A 20,912-nucleotide genomic window follows, 5' to 3' on the forward strand; every position below is an offset into this window, starting at 1 on the left:
AGCAGGGCTACAAATTACAGATTACCAAGGCTCACCAAGTTATAGCTATGGCTATCACAGGTTCATCTGAAATCTATACCTCTCAAAGGACATCTGCAAAGGTACAAAAATAGACACCTCTGCATCCTATTACTGTCTGGATAATCTCAAAGACAGTAAATTGACAAGCAGTTTTGCATAGCCTGTTCACCCATGTTGTGGTGGTGTCTGAGTAGCTTCCTCAGTAAATGCTCTGCTGCAATCCTCAGCCTGGGACTCCACATGTAATGGCTAATTCATCCCTGCTTATTGAAGGAAAAATAAAGTTTGCTTACTGGAAACTTCTGTACATAGGATGACAGCCATGCTAAATACTTGCCTGCTTACCCAGAAAGTCAGCTACCTAGCTAGAATTAGCACTAAAATTGACTGAGGGGACTCTAGAGGCAATGCCTGCGTGGAAATTCCTTCATATGCTTAGAACAAAAGCTCTACTAGCTAGGCGAGGTTCATTTGGTGCAGTCACCCAGATACAATGGCTAATTCATCCTATCTACAGAAAGGTTTACGGTAAGAAAACTGGTTATACAGAATGAAAGTTAGAAAGAGTCTGAAGTGTGCAAATGCTAACATTAGAAAAACAAAATTGACACTGAACTAAAGCCATATCTGAACTTCAGTTGTAACTTAACAGCAACAATACAGATCTGAGAGAACAAGCCTCCTAGATGCTCTAAGGTAGATAGCCTTTCCACTGCTAAAGTGTAGGCCTTTACCTTTAACACAGATTTGTCCTAGTTAACCCAAGGATACCACATTACTATCAACCTAGGGGCAAGTAGAGGAAATTCATAAGCCAGGATGCCCTTGTACTGCACCAAGTACTGGCCTGAGAAAAATTACTTATATTCCCTTTTGAGTGTCCCTCCAGCTTTTTCCCACCTAAGCCATTAGGAGAAACATGGCTGTGTCAAGGGTTCTTGGGGTTTTGGGATTATTTGAACCCTTATACTTAGCAAAATATGATCCATGATCCACTTCTACATGCATTTACAAATACAACTGTTTCACTTTGGATTTATAATTTATTTGTATTGTTTAGTCTAGTTTTAACATTGTATTAAGAATTAGAGTTTTACATTAAGATTAAGTTTTTGTAATTTTAGTTGTACTGAATTCTATTTTATCATATGCACTGTTTTTATGTGTAATGTAATCATTGTAAACCGATGTGACTATTTTCCAAACACCGGTATAAAAGACTCAAATAAAAATTTGAAATTTAAGACACTTTAGACTTCAGTTGCTTGAGGATTTGAAGTACCAGCTTTTGAAGAAACAAACCGTATTCAAATATTGGAGCGCCAGACTGAATAAAAAACTCATGGTATTGAAGACTGTCTTGGCTATCATGATCACACTTCTTTGGATTTTTGCCCTTACAGTGTGAGTCTGCATATCCACTTGGTTTCTTGGCTACAAAGGAGAATGTCTTATTGCTTTATTAGAGTTCTTGGAAGGTGTAATCATTCCAATTGGCTTGCTTTTATGAACATGCTTAACGATCATGACTAGTTTCTTGCTTTAGAGATTAAGGCACATCCTTTTATCTTTGTTTTAATTTTAGATTTGTTTTATGTTAAAATTGATATAAAACAAAGTATTTGCTATTTCTGTAAACAGTCATGACTGAAATGGGAATGACTGTATAGACAAGTTTTAAATAAACTATTTTCAGAAAACACTGAATCTCTCTTAAGGGACTTTCAGTTTTATTTTGATGTTTATTAATAGAGTCAAGGGATAGAAGCCATTGTCCTTTTGTGGACTGGTATAACTAAAGCAATGGTGTTCACTTCCAGTCCTTGAGGGCTACAACAGATCAGGTTTCAGGATATCCCTAATGAATATGCATGAAGGATTTGAATGCACACTGCCTCAATTGTATAGAACTCTCATATGCATATTTAAGGGTACCCAAAAATATGACCTGTTTGCAGCCTTCAAGGACTGAAAATGACTACTGTTGGGTTAATAGATAGGAAAAAGTAGGACTAAATGGCTTGTTTTACCCAACAGAAGTAAACAGCGGAATGCCACAAATATCTGTACAGAGACTTTCATGTACTCTGATATGGAAAAAAAAAGTAGAGTAAGGTAACCTAAATTTGTATATGACAATTACTGAACAGACAAAACAGACTGAGGAATTTCAGGACCTTGAGAGACTAGATAACATGGGCATTTTATTTTTAATTTTACCATAGGTACCAAATAAATTCTAAATATTAAAAAAGATTATGAACAAATGCAAAATGAAGCACAAAATCTTAACTGTATACAATGCTGGGTTTTATATTAGGATGTTACCACCCAAAGGACTTTCAGGCCGATACTGTAAAAAGTGCAGGAGAGCTGGCACTCTGTATTACGTGCCCAAGAGAGGTGCCTGGGTGCACATCAGGAGAGCAGGCGCTCAAGTCTATTTAAATGAGGTGCCATGCTAATAAGGAGGAACTAGGGACAATAAAACATCCCTAGTGCCTCCTTATTAGCATTAGAGGTGGTTGTCAGTGGGTCAGACAACCAATGCTCAATTTTACCAGTGTGTTTTCAAACCCACTGACAGGTTAGGTAAGCAGATGCAGAAAAAATTGAGCATCCATTTTTCTAACTTGCTGACTGGCAGGTAGATTAATTTAACTTTTTTTTTGGTTCCTCTGACTTAATATTGCTAGGATATTAAGTCTGAGGGTGTACAGAAAACCAGTATTTTCTGCTTTTCTGCACACTTTTCCAGGTTGCTTAGATTTTAACACCCACCCTTGGGCAGGCGTTAGTGTAAAGTGTGCAGCTTGGCTGCACATTTTACTTTCAGTATCCTGGGCGACTAATAGGCTCATCATGCATTTGCATGTGATGAGCATTAGTTTTCAGAGGGATGGCTGCATATTTGACGCACTATTACCCCTTACAGTATAAGGACTAATAGAAGCGTGTAGAAAATGCGTGGCCAGATGGGTACTAAACTGTGCGCTCAGCTGAGCACACTGCTGTATCAGTCTGTCTCTAGTCATGAAAGTTAGTTTGGGTATAGCAGTAAAAAAAAAGTATTCAGGAAGAACAAGTTTGCTTTCTATAAACTGTTTTAGATAGCAGAATAGATTAGCCATGACATTCAACAGAACCAGACTCCTCTCTATGCTCTGAGCATGTGTGTGTGTGTGTGGGGGGGGGGGGGATTACCCACACAGGCATTGCATCAAAAGCCCCCTCAGTCGATAGAGCTAAGTCTAGCTAAGTAATAAATTCTCCAGAGAGGCAAAATATTTAGCATGGTTAATTCAGTCTGTCTTCAGAGAACACCAACAGTAAGCACATTTGTCGAGGCTGAATTAGCCATGACATAGGGAGTTCAAAGCTGAGGGTTACAGTTGAACAATTACTGAACTGGGATTCCGCCATAATAGACTTCGGTGAGCAGGCTATGCGAAATCTCTTCTCCAAATTTACTGTCACTGAGTGTCCAGACAGTAATGGGGCATGAAGGTGTGTACAGACAACCAATTTACAACTTTGCAGATGTCTAATAGGTACTGCTCTCAGATGAGCTACTGATATACCCTTGAATCTCACATGAGCCTCAGAGTGATCTTGATGTCTAAAAGCATAATGTTCAATACAGCCTAACTAAATAGACAATGTTAGTTTAGCTACTGCTATTCTCCCATGGTTAGGATTGTAAGACAAACTGCTTCAAGGCCTGACATTGTAGCAAAGTTCTTTTCCTGTAGTAAGCCAAGACATTTGCAGTCTAAGGAATGAACGGACTTTTCACTTTCATGTGCATGTGTTAATAGAAAAATAGGTAAGACTGGCTATTAATATAAAAAAAATCAGATATCACCTTTGGTAGAAACCTTAGGTCCCTGTGGAGCACCACCCTATTGTGGAAGAACTGCATATAAAGAGCAATGAACTAAAAGCCTGGAACTCACAGACTGACATGATTGTGGCTTGGAATAATACTTTCTACATGAGAAGTTTGAGGAAAGCAGACCAATGGTTCAAACTTGACTTCATTAGCTGTGCCAGAACACATTCATGTTCCAAGAAACAGGAGGTTTAACAACTGGCATTTAGTATGCCATAAGCCTTTCATGAAAATTTTTTTTTTTTTAAACTTACTCTCCAGGCATAGCACTCAACCAAAAAGAAAGAAAACTCACGAGAGCCATCACATATGCAATTACACAGATTGTTACAATGTACCCCCACAAGCAAACAGCTTCCAGTACAATCCCCAAATCACCACATCTCCATCTGATCTTTCAACATGTTAGTTTTTCAACTAATGCAATGTCATGCACCTGTGCCCTCCAATGTGCCAGTGAGTAGACTTCCATTTAGTCACTATTACAAACCTAGCTGCCAACATATGGTGGATTCGTTTTTTCTTAAATTTACCAATTTCTTTATCATCCCACCACCCTAACATACTCAATTCCGGAGTTAAGTTAAAAGCGCCACTACCATCTGTCCAATTAAGTGGTGAATGCCCCCCAGGAGGACCACACCATTGGGCATTCCCATCATGCTTTTCATGAACTTTGATACTAATGGATGAGTTGAGCATAACTTACTCACAGGTCAATACAGTAAAGTGCGGCCACGGTTACCCTGCTTCTAACCCGCCTTCTACTCACAATTTGGCCGTGTTAGTCCAACCTGTGATTCGCTATCCCCTTTAACCCATTCTTACCGCCTCTTTAAATCAACGAGTAACCCCTTCTGCCCGCGGCATGTATATGAGATGTAAACGATCGGATTAGCTATTCTCCCCCTTCAGTAACGCGCGCCCCGACTATCGCCTTTTTAACCTGCAGTTTAGCCACGCGTTTAACCTGCTAATTTACAGCCTACCCCTACCCCTGCGTTAGAGGCAGGGGTAAGAGTAGATGGCAAACTTCCCCCAAAAGAAAACTTAAAAACCTAAAATCCCCTCCTCCCGAAGCAACTAGACATGTAAAATATGTGAATAAGTGTAACCAACTTACTTTGTTTCTTTTTCAGCCCTTTCAGCCTTCTTTGCCGTCCTCCAGAGGGGGCAGCCGGCGGCGAAAGCGGCTTCCAGCGGCCCCCGCCAGCGAAGACTGACAAACGCACGCCCGTAGTGCATGGGCGCTCAAGCCAATGAAAGCACATGGACGAGCGTCCATGTTTTCATGCCCATTTCCATATCTTTAAATAGACTCTAGACAGAGGGTCCATAACTCCATGCTACCTTGTTTGTTCATGTAAAATATAGCTACTTGGTTGCCCTTGAATGAGAATGCTCTCCCTTTGGAGGAAGCATGTGAAAGCTTACAGAATATCTGATTGCTTGCAATTCCAGGAGTTTTCTCTGATGTTGTCTAACAGAGTCCCTTGAGTTTGGAAGGGCATCCCATACCAATGTTACTTTGTGAGGAAACAAAGGAAGTGGTGCCCCTTCTTGAAGGGTTGTAGCCGCCAGGGAAGCTCCCATTTCGTTTCCTTTGAGACATCTGAGGTAGTCAAGGGTTGAGTTAATTGGTGCCACAGAGCAGAGGCCCCATTGTAGGAGTCTCATGCAAAGGCAGGATAGTGAAACTACATGGAACAGTTGCTATGAGTTCCAGAATTCGAATTTCCCTAGTTGTCTGATCTGCATTCTGCAGGCAATATACAAGGATTCTGAGTGTTCACCCATTCTGACAGGAAGGCTGGCTCTCTTGCAAGGAATCTATTAATGCATCTATGAGTTTTATTGTTCAGGGAGGAGCTAGAATTTTTGAAGTTCACCAGGAAACCCATGATTGTAGGTTAACTTCTGCAGGAAGGTGAGAATACATTTCTAAGTCATCATCACCAGCCAGTGTAGCTAAGGGAAGTCTTGGATGCCTTGATGGTGTGCTACTACAGCAAAGCATTTATTAAAAAGCCTCTGTGCTGCTGATAGTTTGAAGGGCGTACTCTGTGCTTTGGGGTGGACTCATTACTAGTACAGAGAGCCAATGGGATGAGGGACAAATGGTAATATGAGCACAAAGGTCCTTCAAATTTAGTGAATGTATCCATGTCCCCTTGTGGATGAAGGAGAGAATTGTGTGAATGGAGTTTTTGAATTTCTCCTAGTTCAGATCCTTTAGTTTCTTAAATCTGGGATGGGCTTCAATACCCCTGTTTTCATGAGGATAAGGAAGTAGTGGGAATAGAGCACCTGGCCATATTGATGTGGTTGAACAGATTCTATTGGTTGCTGAGAAGCGAATCCACCTCCAGGTGAAGTTAATCCTCATTGCTCAGCCTTCAATACAGAAGCATGGGAAGGCAGGATAAATGTAAGCAGTATCCAAGTGCCATAGTTCTGGGAACACTGTAGTTTTTTGTAATCTTGCACTATTCTTCCAGATAGAACTTCACTCTCCCCCTACCAGGGAGCATGGTCAAGAACTTGGTCCAGGATGGACCTGTTCCAGTTTTGGTCAACTGCATTCATCTTTACTTTAGGCCAATTGCTGCTGCTGTGAAACCGGAGGTGGGAACTGGTACCCTGAAATTGCCGGAAGGGGCATCTCTGGAAGAATGGCCTTTTAAAAACAGAGTAAGGCTGACATGGAATCTTGCTACGAGTGCACTAAGAACTGGACCAGCAAGTGCTGCTCTCATTTGAGCAAACATTTCTCTGAGCTTCTCTCCAAAGAGGGTCTTCCCAAGCAGGAGACTAATTTATTATGGACATTAACCTGGATGTCTAACTGCAAAAGACATGCAGCGACAGTGAGTTTGCCTGGTTGTGGTCCAGACCAAGGCACTAGTAATAGAGATCATGTGTGTCCGTAATGGACATCTTTCTACCACAGTCTTTGAAACCACTCAGTGGGCTTTTTTAATCCAGGCTGTTGAGAAATTTTATACAGCACTAAAAAGTGCTGTTTGGGGGAAGTTAAAGATGATTGAGAAAAAAAATTCAGAGATAGGGTACATGCTGAAGCTCAGACAAGATTGAGCCCTTCACAATTCAATACTTGTGAAGGAATTCCTGCAGATGCTTAGAACAAAAGCTCTACATTTAGCAAGGATGCATTCAGTGCCACTGGGTGACCACCTACATATATGCCTGTAGATTGAGAAAACTGAGTATATCAATGCATTCATATAAACCTATAATGTGATTACACCTCGAGTACTGTCTGCAATTCAATATTAGGTTATCTACAGTGTACTATACCCCCTATGTGACAACAAATACATACAGGGATAGATCAATATTATCAAAACTATCAATTTCCATTTTTAACATTCAAAATAATTTAATATCAAATTGTTCCAATACAAAATTCTTTGAGTATATATAACTGTTTTCAATACAAAATATTTAATGTTGCTAAACATATATTTGGTTACATAATCTTAAATCCATAATATCACATTATACAAAACAAACATTTTATAAACATTTTATTCTTCACATGTCAAATCACTCATACAATACCACATTTAGACACCATGCAACCACCATTCAAAACATTCAATTAAAAATCCCCCACTAATATACTTATATCCTCACAATTGGTCTATCCCAAATGTTATAAATTCCTTCTCACTCCTTGTATCCCGACAAGGTCCCTTGATTCACCCCACAGGCTTCAGGGGATATCAATCCAAACTGTCAGATAATTCAAAAATTCAAGGGGATCTCTCAATCAAAATCTTCAATGCGATACAAGGATCACTCAGCACATAACCAATAATTACCAAATGAACAGTACTGATAAATGTTTGATATTTATATACTATCCAAAAAATCAGCTTGTGAAATGGTTAAACACCACATTTTTTCCCATTCACTTTGCCCTCAGTTATACCTTCTTATCCAAAACTGTCCGTTAGCTTCACACATTCCCTCAATTTTATCACTATAAAAAGTGTCAAATATCCATCCATCTCCTTATGCATTTTGCTCTGTCCTTCACAAAAAAAAAACCACATCAAGCGGTTGAGGCTCCAACATGGATGCCACTGTCCATATTGGTGTGGAGTGACTTGACATGTGAAGAATAAAATGTTTATAAAATGTTTGTTTTGTATAATGTGATATTATGGATTTAAGATTATGCTACCAAATATATTTGTTTAGCAACATTAAATATTTTGTATTGAAAACAATTATATATATATATACACACACATATATACTTAAAGAATGTTGTATTGGAACAATTTGATATTCAATTTTGAATATTAAAATGTTTATGGAAATTGTTTTGATATTGATCTACCCCTATATGTATGTATTTGGATGTTACAATTCAATATTGTCATCCCATCTCAAAAAAACAAAAGTGGCCAATAAAAATGATGGAATGGCTCAGTTATGAAGAACAGCTCAGAGCATGTCTGTCAAACCCAAGAGTCCTAAACAGAATGAGACATTTATAAGACGAGTGGTGTGGAAATAAGTTAGCAGGGAACAGTTACCTTTTCAAGGTAAGACTAAGGGACCCTCCATGAAATTGGTAAGATTGCAAATGAGTATTTTTCAGTCAGTGCACAATTAAACTGTGGAATGTGTTGCTGGAAATGTCAAGGTCAGAAGTGTAGCAGAATTGTAAAAGGTTTGGCAAGCTTAAAATAGGACCATTAACAATTAGTCAGATTACTTGAATGTTAGAGCACGAGATATTTGGAACTTCTTTTAAGTGACTTGGATGGGTCACAGAGTTGGTAATGCTGCGCTTGATGGGCCATTAGTCTGACCCAGTAATGCATTTATGAGCCTCTGGTGCTTTGTTTAATATGCAGATCATGCTGTCCTTCATAGATCTGTAAATGTGTACGCATGCAAAAGGATTGAAAAACTTCCTCCATCACCCCCAGAATATTTAGAAATTCCACATGCTATCAGTGCATTCAGACTGGTTCATAGTTTGAGCTCAGTATTCTAACTACACTAAAAATGCATCAAGAAAATACATGCAAGAAACTAATCCTTGAATAGCAGAGCAAAAGGAAAATCAGAATACTTACGTGCAAAGAATGGACTGGTCTTCCCGATCTGGGGGGGAAAAAAAAAAGTCACTGTATCAAAATATGTGAAGTGAATAAGGAATATTTTATTTACAAGTTATGAAGCACCAAAAAATGTGTTAGATACTATAGCTCATCTTAGACATACTTCAGGTGAAGAACCTCCCTTATCTTATTAATGCATGATTTAAAAATATATCTTAAAATGTTTTTCCTATATGGCTTTGGTAGGAGCTCACAAATGCAATTTGAGAAAATGCTCTCCAAATATTTGTCTTAACTAATTGAAAGAAGCTTAAGGAAATTCTGCTTTTTGTCTATGCTTAATTTAAAATCTTCAAAAGTTAGGAAATGCTCCAAATAGTTTGTAGTTTTAGAAGTTAGTTGGAAAATTTTAGATACATACAATGTCAACACCAAGTTCGCTTGTTAGAAAAAACCTAAATTGAATTCACACTTGTTGCCAGTAGGGTTGAACTTAAAATGTTCCCTGGTCTGAGGCTCCTAGGAGTCCAAAATCTTTGGACTGGCTGACTATACACCAGACAAAACTCCATCATAAAAGATCCACTTGCATATCCAATCAAAAAATCAGAGGCCAAGCTAACAAGCTGAGGGCTTTCTCCTGCCTGGGTCCCAAACTGTGGACCACCATCCCAAAGGACAACAGCCATCAAGGACTACCTAAAAATCAAATCCACCTTCCCAGACATTCTAACAAGTGACACTCCCCACAGACTTCTACCTCCATGACCACCAGCTGCTCACCTTATTGCTTCATGCTGTACAATTTACCGTATTTTTCGCTCCATAAGACGCACTTCCCCCCCAAAAGTGCATCTTATGGAGTGAATATAAAAAGAAACAACCCCCCACCCTCCTGACCCCACCCAAGATTTGCCAAAAGTCCCTGGTGGTCCAGTGGGAGGTATGTCATATAGTAAGGGCAAAGGGCCACCGGTGCCATTTTGATTGGTGGCCGACAGCTCCTGGGACCCCTGCTGGACCACCAGGGACTTTTGGCAAATCTTGGATGGGGTCAGGAGGGTGGGGGGGTTGTGGTTAGTTAAATTTGAAGGGTTGTGGGGTTTTGTTTTTTCCCCCCCATGAAAGAACGATAAGTTTTCTGATCTGGGGAGTGGAAAGAAATGGCCCCCCCTCCCAGACCCGAAAATGAAACAAGGACAAAAAAAAAAATTGTATGCATGCTCCTAATTTGCTCCATAAGACGCCCGGGAACGAACCAGTTTAGCACACCATTCCCCCCCCCCCCCCGAATCCTAGGTGCATCTTATGGAGCGAAAAATACGGTATGTACTTTGTTCTAAAATCATTTACGTAAGCTGCAACTGCACAAATCACACTTAAATTGTGTGGCACAGATTTATGTTGTAAACTGCAAACAGCAGTTTAACATGGTAGTATATAATACTCAGTAACTGCTAAATTAACCCAATATTCATACAATCTAAAAAAAGTTACCAGATAAAACCTGCTAAAAATTTAGTCCAAAACCATTTCCAAAGAATATACTTGCTCAATTACACTAAATGTAGTTACTCAGAATACATATATAGCCTGTTTTTAATAGGATCACAAGGTACTTTAAGCACTTCAGAAGCTCATGCAACCACTCTTGATGGCCTGCATAATAGATTCCAAAGACACAGGGAGAAGTACTGACTTATTTAAAAGCACTATATGCTAACACAAAGCACATTTTATATATTATCTGCCTCTGCTAACTAGGGTCAGTGGGAATTTTGATGTCTGTACTCCCTCAGAAGGTTGTGAAAAAGTAGACTTGTTTTTAGGTGTTAAAGTTTATACTAATTTGCTACTTTAAAGACCACAACCATCTAAAACTGAACCAATCAAAAACTGTACTAATATCTCTCATCTATTGCCAATTCCTCTATAGGACCTCCCTCATCTAAATTTCAAGGGACTTTCTATTCCAATTTGTACTTATACCAATAGTTTAGGAATCATAATTCAGATCTTTCAATGTCTAATCACATTTCTAACATTACAAAAAAAAATTTCAAATTACATCTATTGAAAAGAATTTGACCTTTTTTTCTTCAAGATTTTCATACAGTTTTACAATCTTTGATATTTTCAGGTCTGGGCTATTGCAACGCATATTTAGGTTTGCCCGACTATCCTTTACAATTAATACAAAATTCTGCTGCTCGGATTCTTTCAGGCACCTCTCGTAGAAATCATATCACTACAGTTTTATTTCTTTTCATTGGCTACTGGTTAAATACAGAATCCAATATAAATTGACTATTATACATGCTCTTATCAATAATGCAACATCAACATGGCTTTGTACCAATCTCTGTATTTATAAACCTGCCAGACAACTTAGATCTACCTCAAAAAATCTATTAGAATATACCCACTATCAAGTTGGCCAGACTTGAAATAACTAGAAAAAGGGCTTTCAGTAGCAGGCCCTATCCTATGGAATTCACTTCCAGACCCTCTATGCCTTATACTGTCTACACAACAATTTAAGAAAACACTAAAAACTTTAGTACATTAATTCCCAAACCTAGATCATCCATAATTGCATCTAACTCCTCAATTACTGACATACCTCACTTACATGAACCATAAGTTTTCTTGAAGCGCCATGTCTTTTTTCAGTGTTTGGTCCAATTTTATGTATTTATTTTATTTTTAGTTTCATTCTTATGTATATTTACTGTTAACTATTGATTAATCCTCAAATTGTAAAAGAGGTATATAAACAATTTTAAATAAATAAAATACATAAAGTTTTAGGGGTTTTCCCTCCTCCAGCCCATTTTCAACTCTACCTCCATGCCCATCCCTCTCATTCAGTCCTATCCTCCAAGATCAGATGCTCACCATGTGTAACAGCTGTGCAGAGCCAGTGGAAGCAGAGGTCAGTTAATCATGCAGCTAAGTAGCTGTCAGCAGTGAGTAAGGCACAAAGATGGTTCTGAGGCAGGCAAAAGGGTGGAAAATATAGGAGAGAGATTTTCCTGTGTTTATTCAATACAACTTTTTTTGCATCCAGGTGCAAAAGCTAAAGAAAGCAGAGTTGCTTACCTGTAACAGGTGTTCTAGGACAGCTGAATGTTAGTCCTCACATGTGGGTGACATCAGATGGAGCCCAGCACAGAAAACTGTCCATTTCTAGAACTTTGACTGGCACACTGAGCATGCCCAGCTTGCCATTATCCACACATGGTTCCTCCTTAGTCTCATAATATAGAATTCACAAACTATTAGAAACCCAACTCCATGGGGTGGAGAACAGGTTTCCTGAGGGCTAACATCCTGTTGTCCTAGAACACTTGTTACAGGTAAGCAACTTTCTCATAGGACAAGCAGAATGGTAGTCCTCAAATGTGGGTGAATACCTAGCTTCAGGCTGCTCCCATATGAACAAGGAACACAGCACTTAACTAGTTGCCAACAAGCACAACAAACTAGTGCTGGTGGCAGAGGGAGCCAGCCTGGCCATGAAGGGGAATCAGTTCTGAAGAATTGGGTTTAATTATTGAAAGGCTTTGTAAGACCAAGTGACTGAAATGGCTGTCATGTCAACTTTCTCTGTCCAAGCAGTAAAGGGAACTCCAGGTTGCCACTTTGCAAGTTTCGTCAATGGGGACTGCCCGTGATCCGCCATGGCTCGAATGGAATCAGCCTTGACATGGCCACCCAGCGACAGACCCGCCTGCACCTAGAAGAAAGATGCAGTCTGCAAACTATGTAGATAAAATCTGCTTGGATACAGCAACTCCCAATCTATTTTTGTCAAATGAAATGAAGAGTTGTGTGGATTGCCTGTTGCCTTCTGTTTGTTCCAGGTAGAATGCCAAGGCCCTTTTCCCAATCTAGGTTGTGCAGAGATTGCTCCACCTGGTACGAATGAGGTCTAGGAAAAAAAGGATGGAAAGACGATAAACTGATTCAGGTGGAAATCAGTTACCAGTGTGAAATCAGTGTGTGTGTAGGGTGGATGTGACACTGATGCCTGAAGTTCACTGACCTTGTTTGCAGAGGTGATGGTTAAAGAAAATGACCTAGGTCAGGTATTTCAGGTCACAAGACTGTAAAGGCTCAAAGGGAGCCTTCATTAGATGGCCCAAGATCACGATGAGGTCACAGGAAACTGCAGGGGGCCTGAGGGGAGGTTTCAGCTGGAGTAGGCCCTGCATGAAACAACCCACAGGCTTACTGATAGGCAATCCATCCACTCCTTTAACCAGCCTCCAAGAGGTGCAGCAGGTAATCTAACAGCTTGGAGGTAGAACACTAGTACAGATTCAACCCGTTTCACACCACACTGAAAATCTCTTCCACTTTAGGCTGTAAGACTTTAGTGGAAGGTTTCCTGGACTCCAGTAGGACCTGAGACACCCCCTCTGAAAGATTTAAGGTCTGGTACGGTCAGCCTTTCAACAATCAAGCTGTGAGTGAAAGCTTGGAGGTTGGGATGGTGCAGCCTTCCCTTATCCTGTGTTACGAGGTCTGGGAATGTTCCCAGACAGATCAGGTCTTACAGGGAAAGATCCTGCAGAAGCAGGAATTAGATCTGCTGAGGCCAATAAGGCACTATGAGAATCATGCCCCCCCTGTTCCTGCTGAAGCTTCAGGAGTGTGTCTTGGAGACCAGAGGGAGCAGAGAATAGGTGTACATGAGGCCCTTATCCCTGGGTAGGGCACAGGCTCTAGGAAATTGATCTGGTACCTCCACTCCTGAGCTAAGCAGTAACCCTGGGTGTGCAGGTCCCCCAGATGTGCTCCCCACCTCAAGTGAGAATCTGTGGTGAGCATAACTTGATTGGGGGAAGCCTAGAAAGGAACCCCCACCTCCAGAGTGGGAAAGGTCACCCACCATGACAGAACCACAGCGATGCAGTAACCTGCATGCATGCCCCAAGGACCCATGATGCAGTGGACCATAGGGTCCACTGCATCATGCAGATATGAAGGCAAGCAAGAGATGTTACATGGACAGTTGCTGCCATGTGTTCCAGGAAATGTTACATGGTGCGTGCCAAGACCTGGTAGTTCCGTGAGACTGTCCCCACCAGAGAAGCAAAGCTGATCGCTCGATCCCTGGGCAAAAACACCCAAGCTTGAGTTGTGTTGAACCTGGCACTTATAAAGCTCAGGCTTGGAACTAGCTGGGACTTGGGGGTAATTGATTAAAAACTCCAAGGATCGTATGGTAGTTTGCAAGGACTGAAACCCCCCCCCCCCCCCCCTTTGCAATGGCAACTACTTCCTTAGGAGCATCCACAAACTGAAGGATCTCCAGCATCCTGTACCTGGAGTCGTCCTCTGTGAGGAGCTGGAAGGGGATTCCACCATTGCCCTCAAACCCTGCAAATGTCAGGTCCACTGTAGAAGAGCAGCACCTCTCCTCTGGAGGAGAGGGTTCCGTAAGCAGTTTCTCAGATTCCCCAGAGGAAGAGATTGAAGGCTTATCTTCCCAGTTGTAAGGGGTGTCAGCCTTGCTCTGACAGCAGTGGAGGAGCCTGAAGTATGGTCCAGGGTGCTGGGGACAGATGGCCCTGGTAATCAGAGGCCTGGTGGCTTAGGACTGTGGGGGAACCCACTACCGGGACCTGATGGTACTTTTCTCATTGGAGGAATCTGCAATGGGGATGGTCTCTGACCATGGTCTCACTGGTGCCCCGGGCATCAGCATGGGTTGCATTAGCAGAGTACTGAGGAGGTCCAAGCACTCCAGCAATGGTGCTAGCACAGACTGTGCCGGCTCTGGTGGTAGCAAGGGGGCCAGCAGCTCGATACCCTGGAGGGCTTGTCCCACCACTAGGCACACCTTGCGTTCCAACTCCTCGAATGCTAATTGACAGCGCAGCTTGAGGTGGCGGTGTAACCTGGTTCCTCACACCAATATCAGTGGGGTTTGCTGATACCTCATCTGCACAGGGCCTCCTTGGGGGTGTTGCGGACAAAGCTAGTGCCTTCCTGAGCTTGGAGCCATGAGATGGTGACTGATGCCAGTGCTTCCTGGGTTTCCCCCACTGCTCAGCACAGTCTTTGCTCAGTGCAGAAGACTATGGAGACAATCCAGACCTAGAGGGACAAAATGAACATGGCACAATCCCCCACACTTAAGCTGGTGAACGGATGAAAGATAGGACAAAATGGATCCAATACCTCTGGGGTCTTCCTTGTGAGGTGTCGAAACCTGGACACCAAGACATCAGGCTTCCTGGTGCCAAATAACTTGTCCTTATCTAGGAATGCTCGACCTATTGGAGTTATCTGAGCACAAAGAACAGGCAAGCACATCGTGCTATGCCCCCAGGCACAGAACGCAGACCTCATGGGGTGTGTGATGACATGGTCCGAGGGCACTGGGGCAGCGGTGGAACCTGGAGGAAGCCATCGAGAAAAATGAATTGATGAGCGGTTGATGGCCGGTGACCACTGGGACACCATCAGTAGTCAACCGCAAAGATCACAAATTACCGTGACACCTCTAACTAGGGCTGGGAGAAACAGAGAGACCCGGCATGGGAAACAAGAATAACTCACTCAATTTTAGGATTTTCCGAACAGTACAAGCTCCACCAACCATGAGGCAATAGCTCCACGGAAAAAGAGACTGACGAGGGACCCTGCGTGGATAGTGGCATGCTCAGTGCGGTCAAAGTTCTAGAAACTTTGACCAAAGTTTTCTGCGCTCCATCCATCACCACCCACAGGACTACTATCCTGCTTATTCTAGGAGAAGCCATAGGTATTCCTTGCATAAAGTGATTTGGAACTCTTGCTCTAAAGTGTTTCACTGCAGAGTGCATCAAATTATCCTCCAGAGGCTTCTCCTAAGGTAGTGATGGTGACTCCAGTCAGAGTGCCAAATAGGCCAAATTTTCAGGATATCCATGATAAATATGCATAAGAGATTTGCATACAAGGGAGGCAATGCATGCAAATCTTATGCATATTCATTGTAAATATCCTGAAAACCAGTCCTCGAGTGCCAAACAGGCCAGGAGTTCATCACTGTCCTAAGGTCTTTGCTTTCTGCTGGGTACATCACCAAATCCTCCTTTAATAGAAGGGGATATGGGGAATCTTATGCCTAAAATACTACTAGACATGCAGCACTGAACAAGAGTCATTGCTCCATTTAAAATATATAGTTCACCTATCTTTAAAACTAGATGGGAGTATACAATGAATACAAAAATTAAAAGTAATCACTAATGTTTCTAGATACCACACCCCAGATTCAGTGGCTAGCTGAGAGTTCTAACTCATAACAAAATTAACCTTTGAAAGCAAGCTTTAAAAAATCCTTTATTTTTCCCTAAATGTTTTAATACACATCAACTAATGAGCAGGCACAAACCTTCAAAAGCTGAATACAGAATGGAACTTCCCCATGCAGTACTTTAAGAATTAGCTGCAGGATCTTAAACTTTACACCATTTAAATTAGGAGCCAGTGCAATGACTTGGGATCCAGATAGGTTAACAATGGGAAGCCCTGATGAGTATCCATTCTGTTGCATTCTGGGTCAGTTATAACACTCTTAACATAGAAGTTGTAAGACTAACATGAGTTTACACTAGTCACTTGGAAGTGTATTGTAGAAAAGAGGCTACAATTTGAAAGCAGCCTCAAAATGTGAGGTTTTAGACCGATCTGAATATGGTTAGAAGGAACCATGATCTATCAATTCAGAAAGTATTCCAGACATATGGCACAGCAAAGGTGGAAGTGCAGAGATGGGAGCTGGCAGTAGAGAAGAGAACAGATAAGAGCAAACTGCCCAATGAACAAGTTCATGAGGAAGAGTGCAGGGAGAGAGAAGAAAAGACTGAGGAGCAGAGTAAATGCATTGGTAGGCCTGTATGAAAAGCTAGCTCTATGCAGAATTGGACAGGAAGCCAATCTAGCATTGTCAAAAAAAAGGGGATATATGGTCAAACACTGAAGAGTTACACAGCTGAATTTTGACTTTCACAGTGAAGGAAAAAAAAAAACCACTTTCATAGGCCGCCCACTGAACTACTGCAGTAGTCTAGGCAGAAAATGAGAATGGTAGCATGCTCAGAAAGGGACAGATTTTAAACAATTATACTTAAAACTACCTTACTGAAGACTCAAGGCAATGTACAAATTAAACAAATTATAGCAAAAACCATGAAAAACGAAGTTTTCCAACCCTTTCCTGGAGGCACACTAACCAACTGGATTTTCAGGATATCCATAATGAAATATGCATGAGAGACTTGCATATATTGAGAACCAGGGTATGCAAATGTCTCATGCATATTCGTTATGGCAATCCTGAAAACCCAACTGGCTAGGGACGCCTCTGGAAGAGAGCTAGGCAACTTATAAAGGATGAATGACATGCTTTAGCAAGATTTTGGATAGGCATAGAGAAGGAAAAATGCAAAGATGATCAAGGTTATGGGTCAAGAGAACCAGGAAAAAAATCACAGTATAATCTAATCAAGCCCCAAAGTTATGGCTGGCTTCAACATTGTACCCACCCATTGGGGATCTCACTAGTAATCCCTTCAGCCAAGCCTTCTGATAGGCATAATAAAATTTCTTGACATGTTATGCCAGAAGACACCCAACTCGTTACTGGGATATGAAAGGGACTGATCTTCCAAGCTATGCAATGTCTCCCTGTCTGAGGAAGAGTCGAGCAACTCATCTGTTTCCAGTGGGAATAAAAGCAGTTGACAAGAAACAAATTGGTCAGGCAGGCCAACAGAAGATGACTGAAGATAGATCCTGATTTTATCCTTCCTCTTGAACATATTACTGCAGTCTCTGAAGGCCAACACTATCCAAGAACAGATTAATCCAAAGAGTTCAGCCAGTGTGTTAAGGAAAAGTACTTCAAAAACTCTGAACCATGTGGTAGATTATATTTCACCGATTTCAGTTCTGAACGTTGCAAGTGTTGATATTCTCACAGTTCAATAAAAGTTAAAATTGAAGACGATAATTCAGCCAGGCTGCAGTCCAACCACCATACCCCTCCCCCCCAATGCTTCTTTAAGAAGATCTAGAAAATGTTTAGGGATTTGTACACTGGACAAGAATATTGGTAGAAGTGGTGAGGACAAACTTGTAATGTGCTCTGGAATCAAGGGGGGAGAGAGAACAGCTTATGATCAAATGCCCTCTTACAAGCAAATCAGTTGGAAGCTGCTCCAAGACTGCATATTTTCCCCTGTGATTATCACTGGAGGATAAGTACAATTTTTGGCATGATAGTACAGTCCATTTGTGCTTGACAGAAGGGCTTTTTGTAGTGTCTCAGGATCATCTGATAGGTAGAAACTAGGTTGTTTTTTTTTAAAAAAGGGAGGCCCATTATGTGGTTAACAAATCACCACTAACTGGTTTTGCAAGAGCACCAAGGTGATGAGCACAGCAACTGACAGGCCCAGTTCACAAGACTGTCTCGTTCTGCAGAAGAAAATAGGGCAAAAAGCTATGGACTGTGTACAAGGCACTATTTATGTGCCTGGGACTACATATCAGCATCCCTTGGTAGTTTGTGCTATGGCTGTCCCTAGAGGCTCAATGCTGATGTATTTGCCCTTGCAAGAGGCTGGCACTTTATCAGCCTTTGTTTCTGGGATCTTGCACGGGGCTTTTCTAGCATACTTGATGGTATGGGAGTATTTTCCAGTTCTCAACCAGCATATGGTTACAGCAGGTGTGATGCTCAACTTGTTTTTCTCTCATCTGCCATCTTTGCAGAATGGAAGAAGGATTTGCATCCAGCATACAAGTTTAACCTGCTAGGTCACTACAAAAAAAATCCACAAAACTATGCTGAGCAGCCCAATAAATACCATGCTATGCACTACTGGCCAGGGATGCTGCTAAGGCAGGGTTCAAAGCCCCAAGGGGTTGAGGAGAGGTACTCTGGCTATTTAGTAGCAGCCTCTATTGGCCAGACTTAAGTTTGTTAGCAGCATTCTGGTGATTGTGGTCTCTGGCTGAAGACTTTCAATGACTGGCCTATGCTGGGGAGAATATACAAAGGGAAAAGTTTGGGTAGCTGTGGGGGGGGGGGGGGAGGGGGAGAGAGAAAAAAAAATCAGATCTTGCTGCTGTTACTAAGAGGAAGAAGTAGTACATCATACTCCCATCAGATCACCCACCATTCAGGCAATGCCCCTCTGAGCAAGGCCTGCCTGTACTAGGATGAAGCTTCTGCTTGCTGTCAGTGGAATGCGTTCTGATGGGACTTAGTTTGTATTGTGTGGGGGAAAACAAGCCTGTTACTGTGCAGGAAACATACCTTTAACATTTCTCCATAAGGGACTCCTTTGCAGTGAAGCTCCTGGATTACCTCACTTTTGTGACCAGTTACTGATCACCATGCTCTTCATGAGCTTTTTACAGATTGCATGATTAAGAAGCTTTGCTGTTCATGGTTTGCATCTGTTTAGTTAAGATTCTGTAGCAAAATTTGTGTTAGATGGAGAAGGGGTATCAAATGAACAGGACATTTTTGCATACTCTAAGTGGGGTAAGGAGGAAGAAAAACTGTCCAGGATTAAGAATTTAAAGCAGCTATGGACCCATGCCTGGCAGCAGGGATATATCAATGTGGATAGGAATAACTGAGCAGACTGAATAGGCCAATTGGTTTCTGTCATCTAGTTACTATGTAATGAAGTCTTATGACTTGCTCTGATTAAACTAGAAGCCCAGAGAAGAAACCTAACAGAGGGAGATGGCATGGACTGCTGGGCAGTTTGGGGGAAAAACCTGTTTTAAGCCTTAATAGCAGTCATTGTTTCTGCTGGTGCCAAGGTAAAATGCTAAGATGCACTCAAAAAAAAAAAAGTTTAGTATATCTGATCTAATGAATGCTCTCTGCAGCCTACCAGAGCTTGCATTTGTCAAAAAACATTTTCACTACTAGCAGAGGCACTCTATAGTTCTCCTTTATTATACTGTCAGGGGCTCATTTATCAGCCTTTGCTCAGACTTCCCTAGAAACCCACTACACAGAAGTAGTCTATGAAAGTTCTCTTCTGCTCACAAAATAGAGCCCAGAATGGATTTGCTAAAGGTTGTTTCTCCACAGCAACATAAATACCCATGTTTGTCAATCTTGCTCCTGTGCATTTGAGCCCCTACAAAGAATTCAGCACAAGTTTACACAGGCTTGCATGAAAATCACAGTCTGTGGATCAGTTTTAAACCATGATAATTTACATTTATGTAACCCCCCTGTGATGTTGAACCCAGATAGTTCCAGGGCCATATTTCAGTTTTAACCAGTTCACTTTCAAATGGATAAAGATTATTGCAAGGTTCCCTGAACTGGGGGAAATTTACATTTGATGTCCTTTATATTGCTATGTTTAATTCCCAGTCCAAAGTTCTTGTATATAGCTGTGATAACAGCACAGATTAGCATTAAAGTAATTAAACAAGGAAACACTGGAGGCTTGGTGGTTTCCAATATCTTTACTGATGAGTTGTAAAATGATGAAAGTCTTTACAGCTGTTCAATTCATTTTTAGATAGTACAAGTGCTTTTAAATAAATTTGTGAATCAGTCTTATTTAATAGATGTTCAAGCCAATTGATGTACTCTTAAGTTGGTTTCTTCCCTCCCATGGTTATAGGACAAGTTGATTACTTACACTGGGAGGGAAGCAAATTATCAAAGATGAAATTTGTACAATTACTGCCTACATCCTCCATACAGTATCCCCATATGCCTTAGTCTCCTCAATACCAGAATGGCAACAGTCCCCTCCTTTTCAGTATCAGGATATTTCTGGGGTCCCTGCAAATGTCCTCTCTCTTTGCCAGGATATCACAGTAATCCTTCTCTAGACTGCTTTTAGATTCCT

General features: G+C 41.3%; 1 protein-coding gene across 2 annotated transcripts in view; it reads right to left on the reverse strand.

Moving 5' to 3' along the window:
- The window catches only part of MYH9 (myosin heavy chain 9), a 419,875-nt gene that overhangs the window by 278,082 nt on the left and 120,881 nt on the right, over positions 1–20,912 (reverse strand). For both annotated transcript variants that reach the window (XM_029590410.1, XM_029590411.1), the window contains exon 4: positions 9,031–9,058. In XM_029590410.1, coding sequence (XP_029446270.1) covers positions 9,031–9,058 — 28 coding nt within the window. The remainder of the gene's footprint in view (positions 1–9,030; positions 9,059–20,912) is intronic.

This window comes from Rhinatrema bivittatum, chromosome 2, assembly GCF_901001135.1.
Source record: "Rhinatrema bivittatum chromosome 2, aRhiBiv1.1, whole genome shotgun sequence".
Taxonomy (NCBI): Eukaryota; Metazoa; Chordata; class Amphibia; order Gymnophiona; family Rhinatrematidae; genus Rhinatrema; species Rhinatrema bivittatum.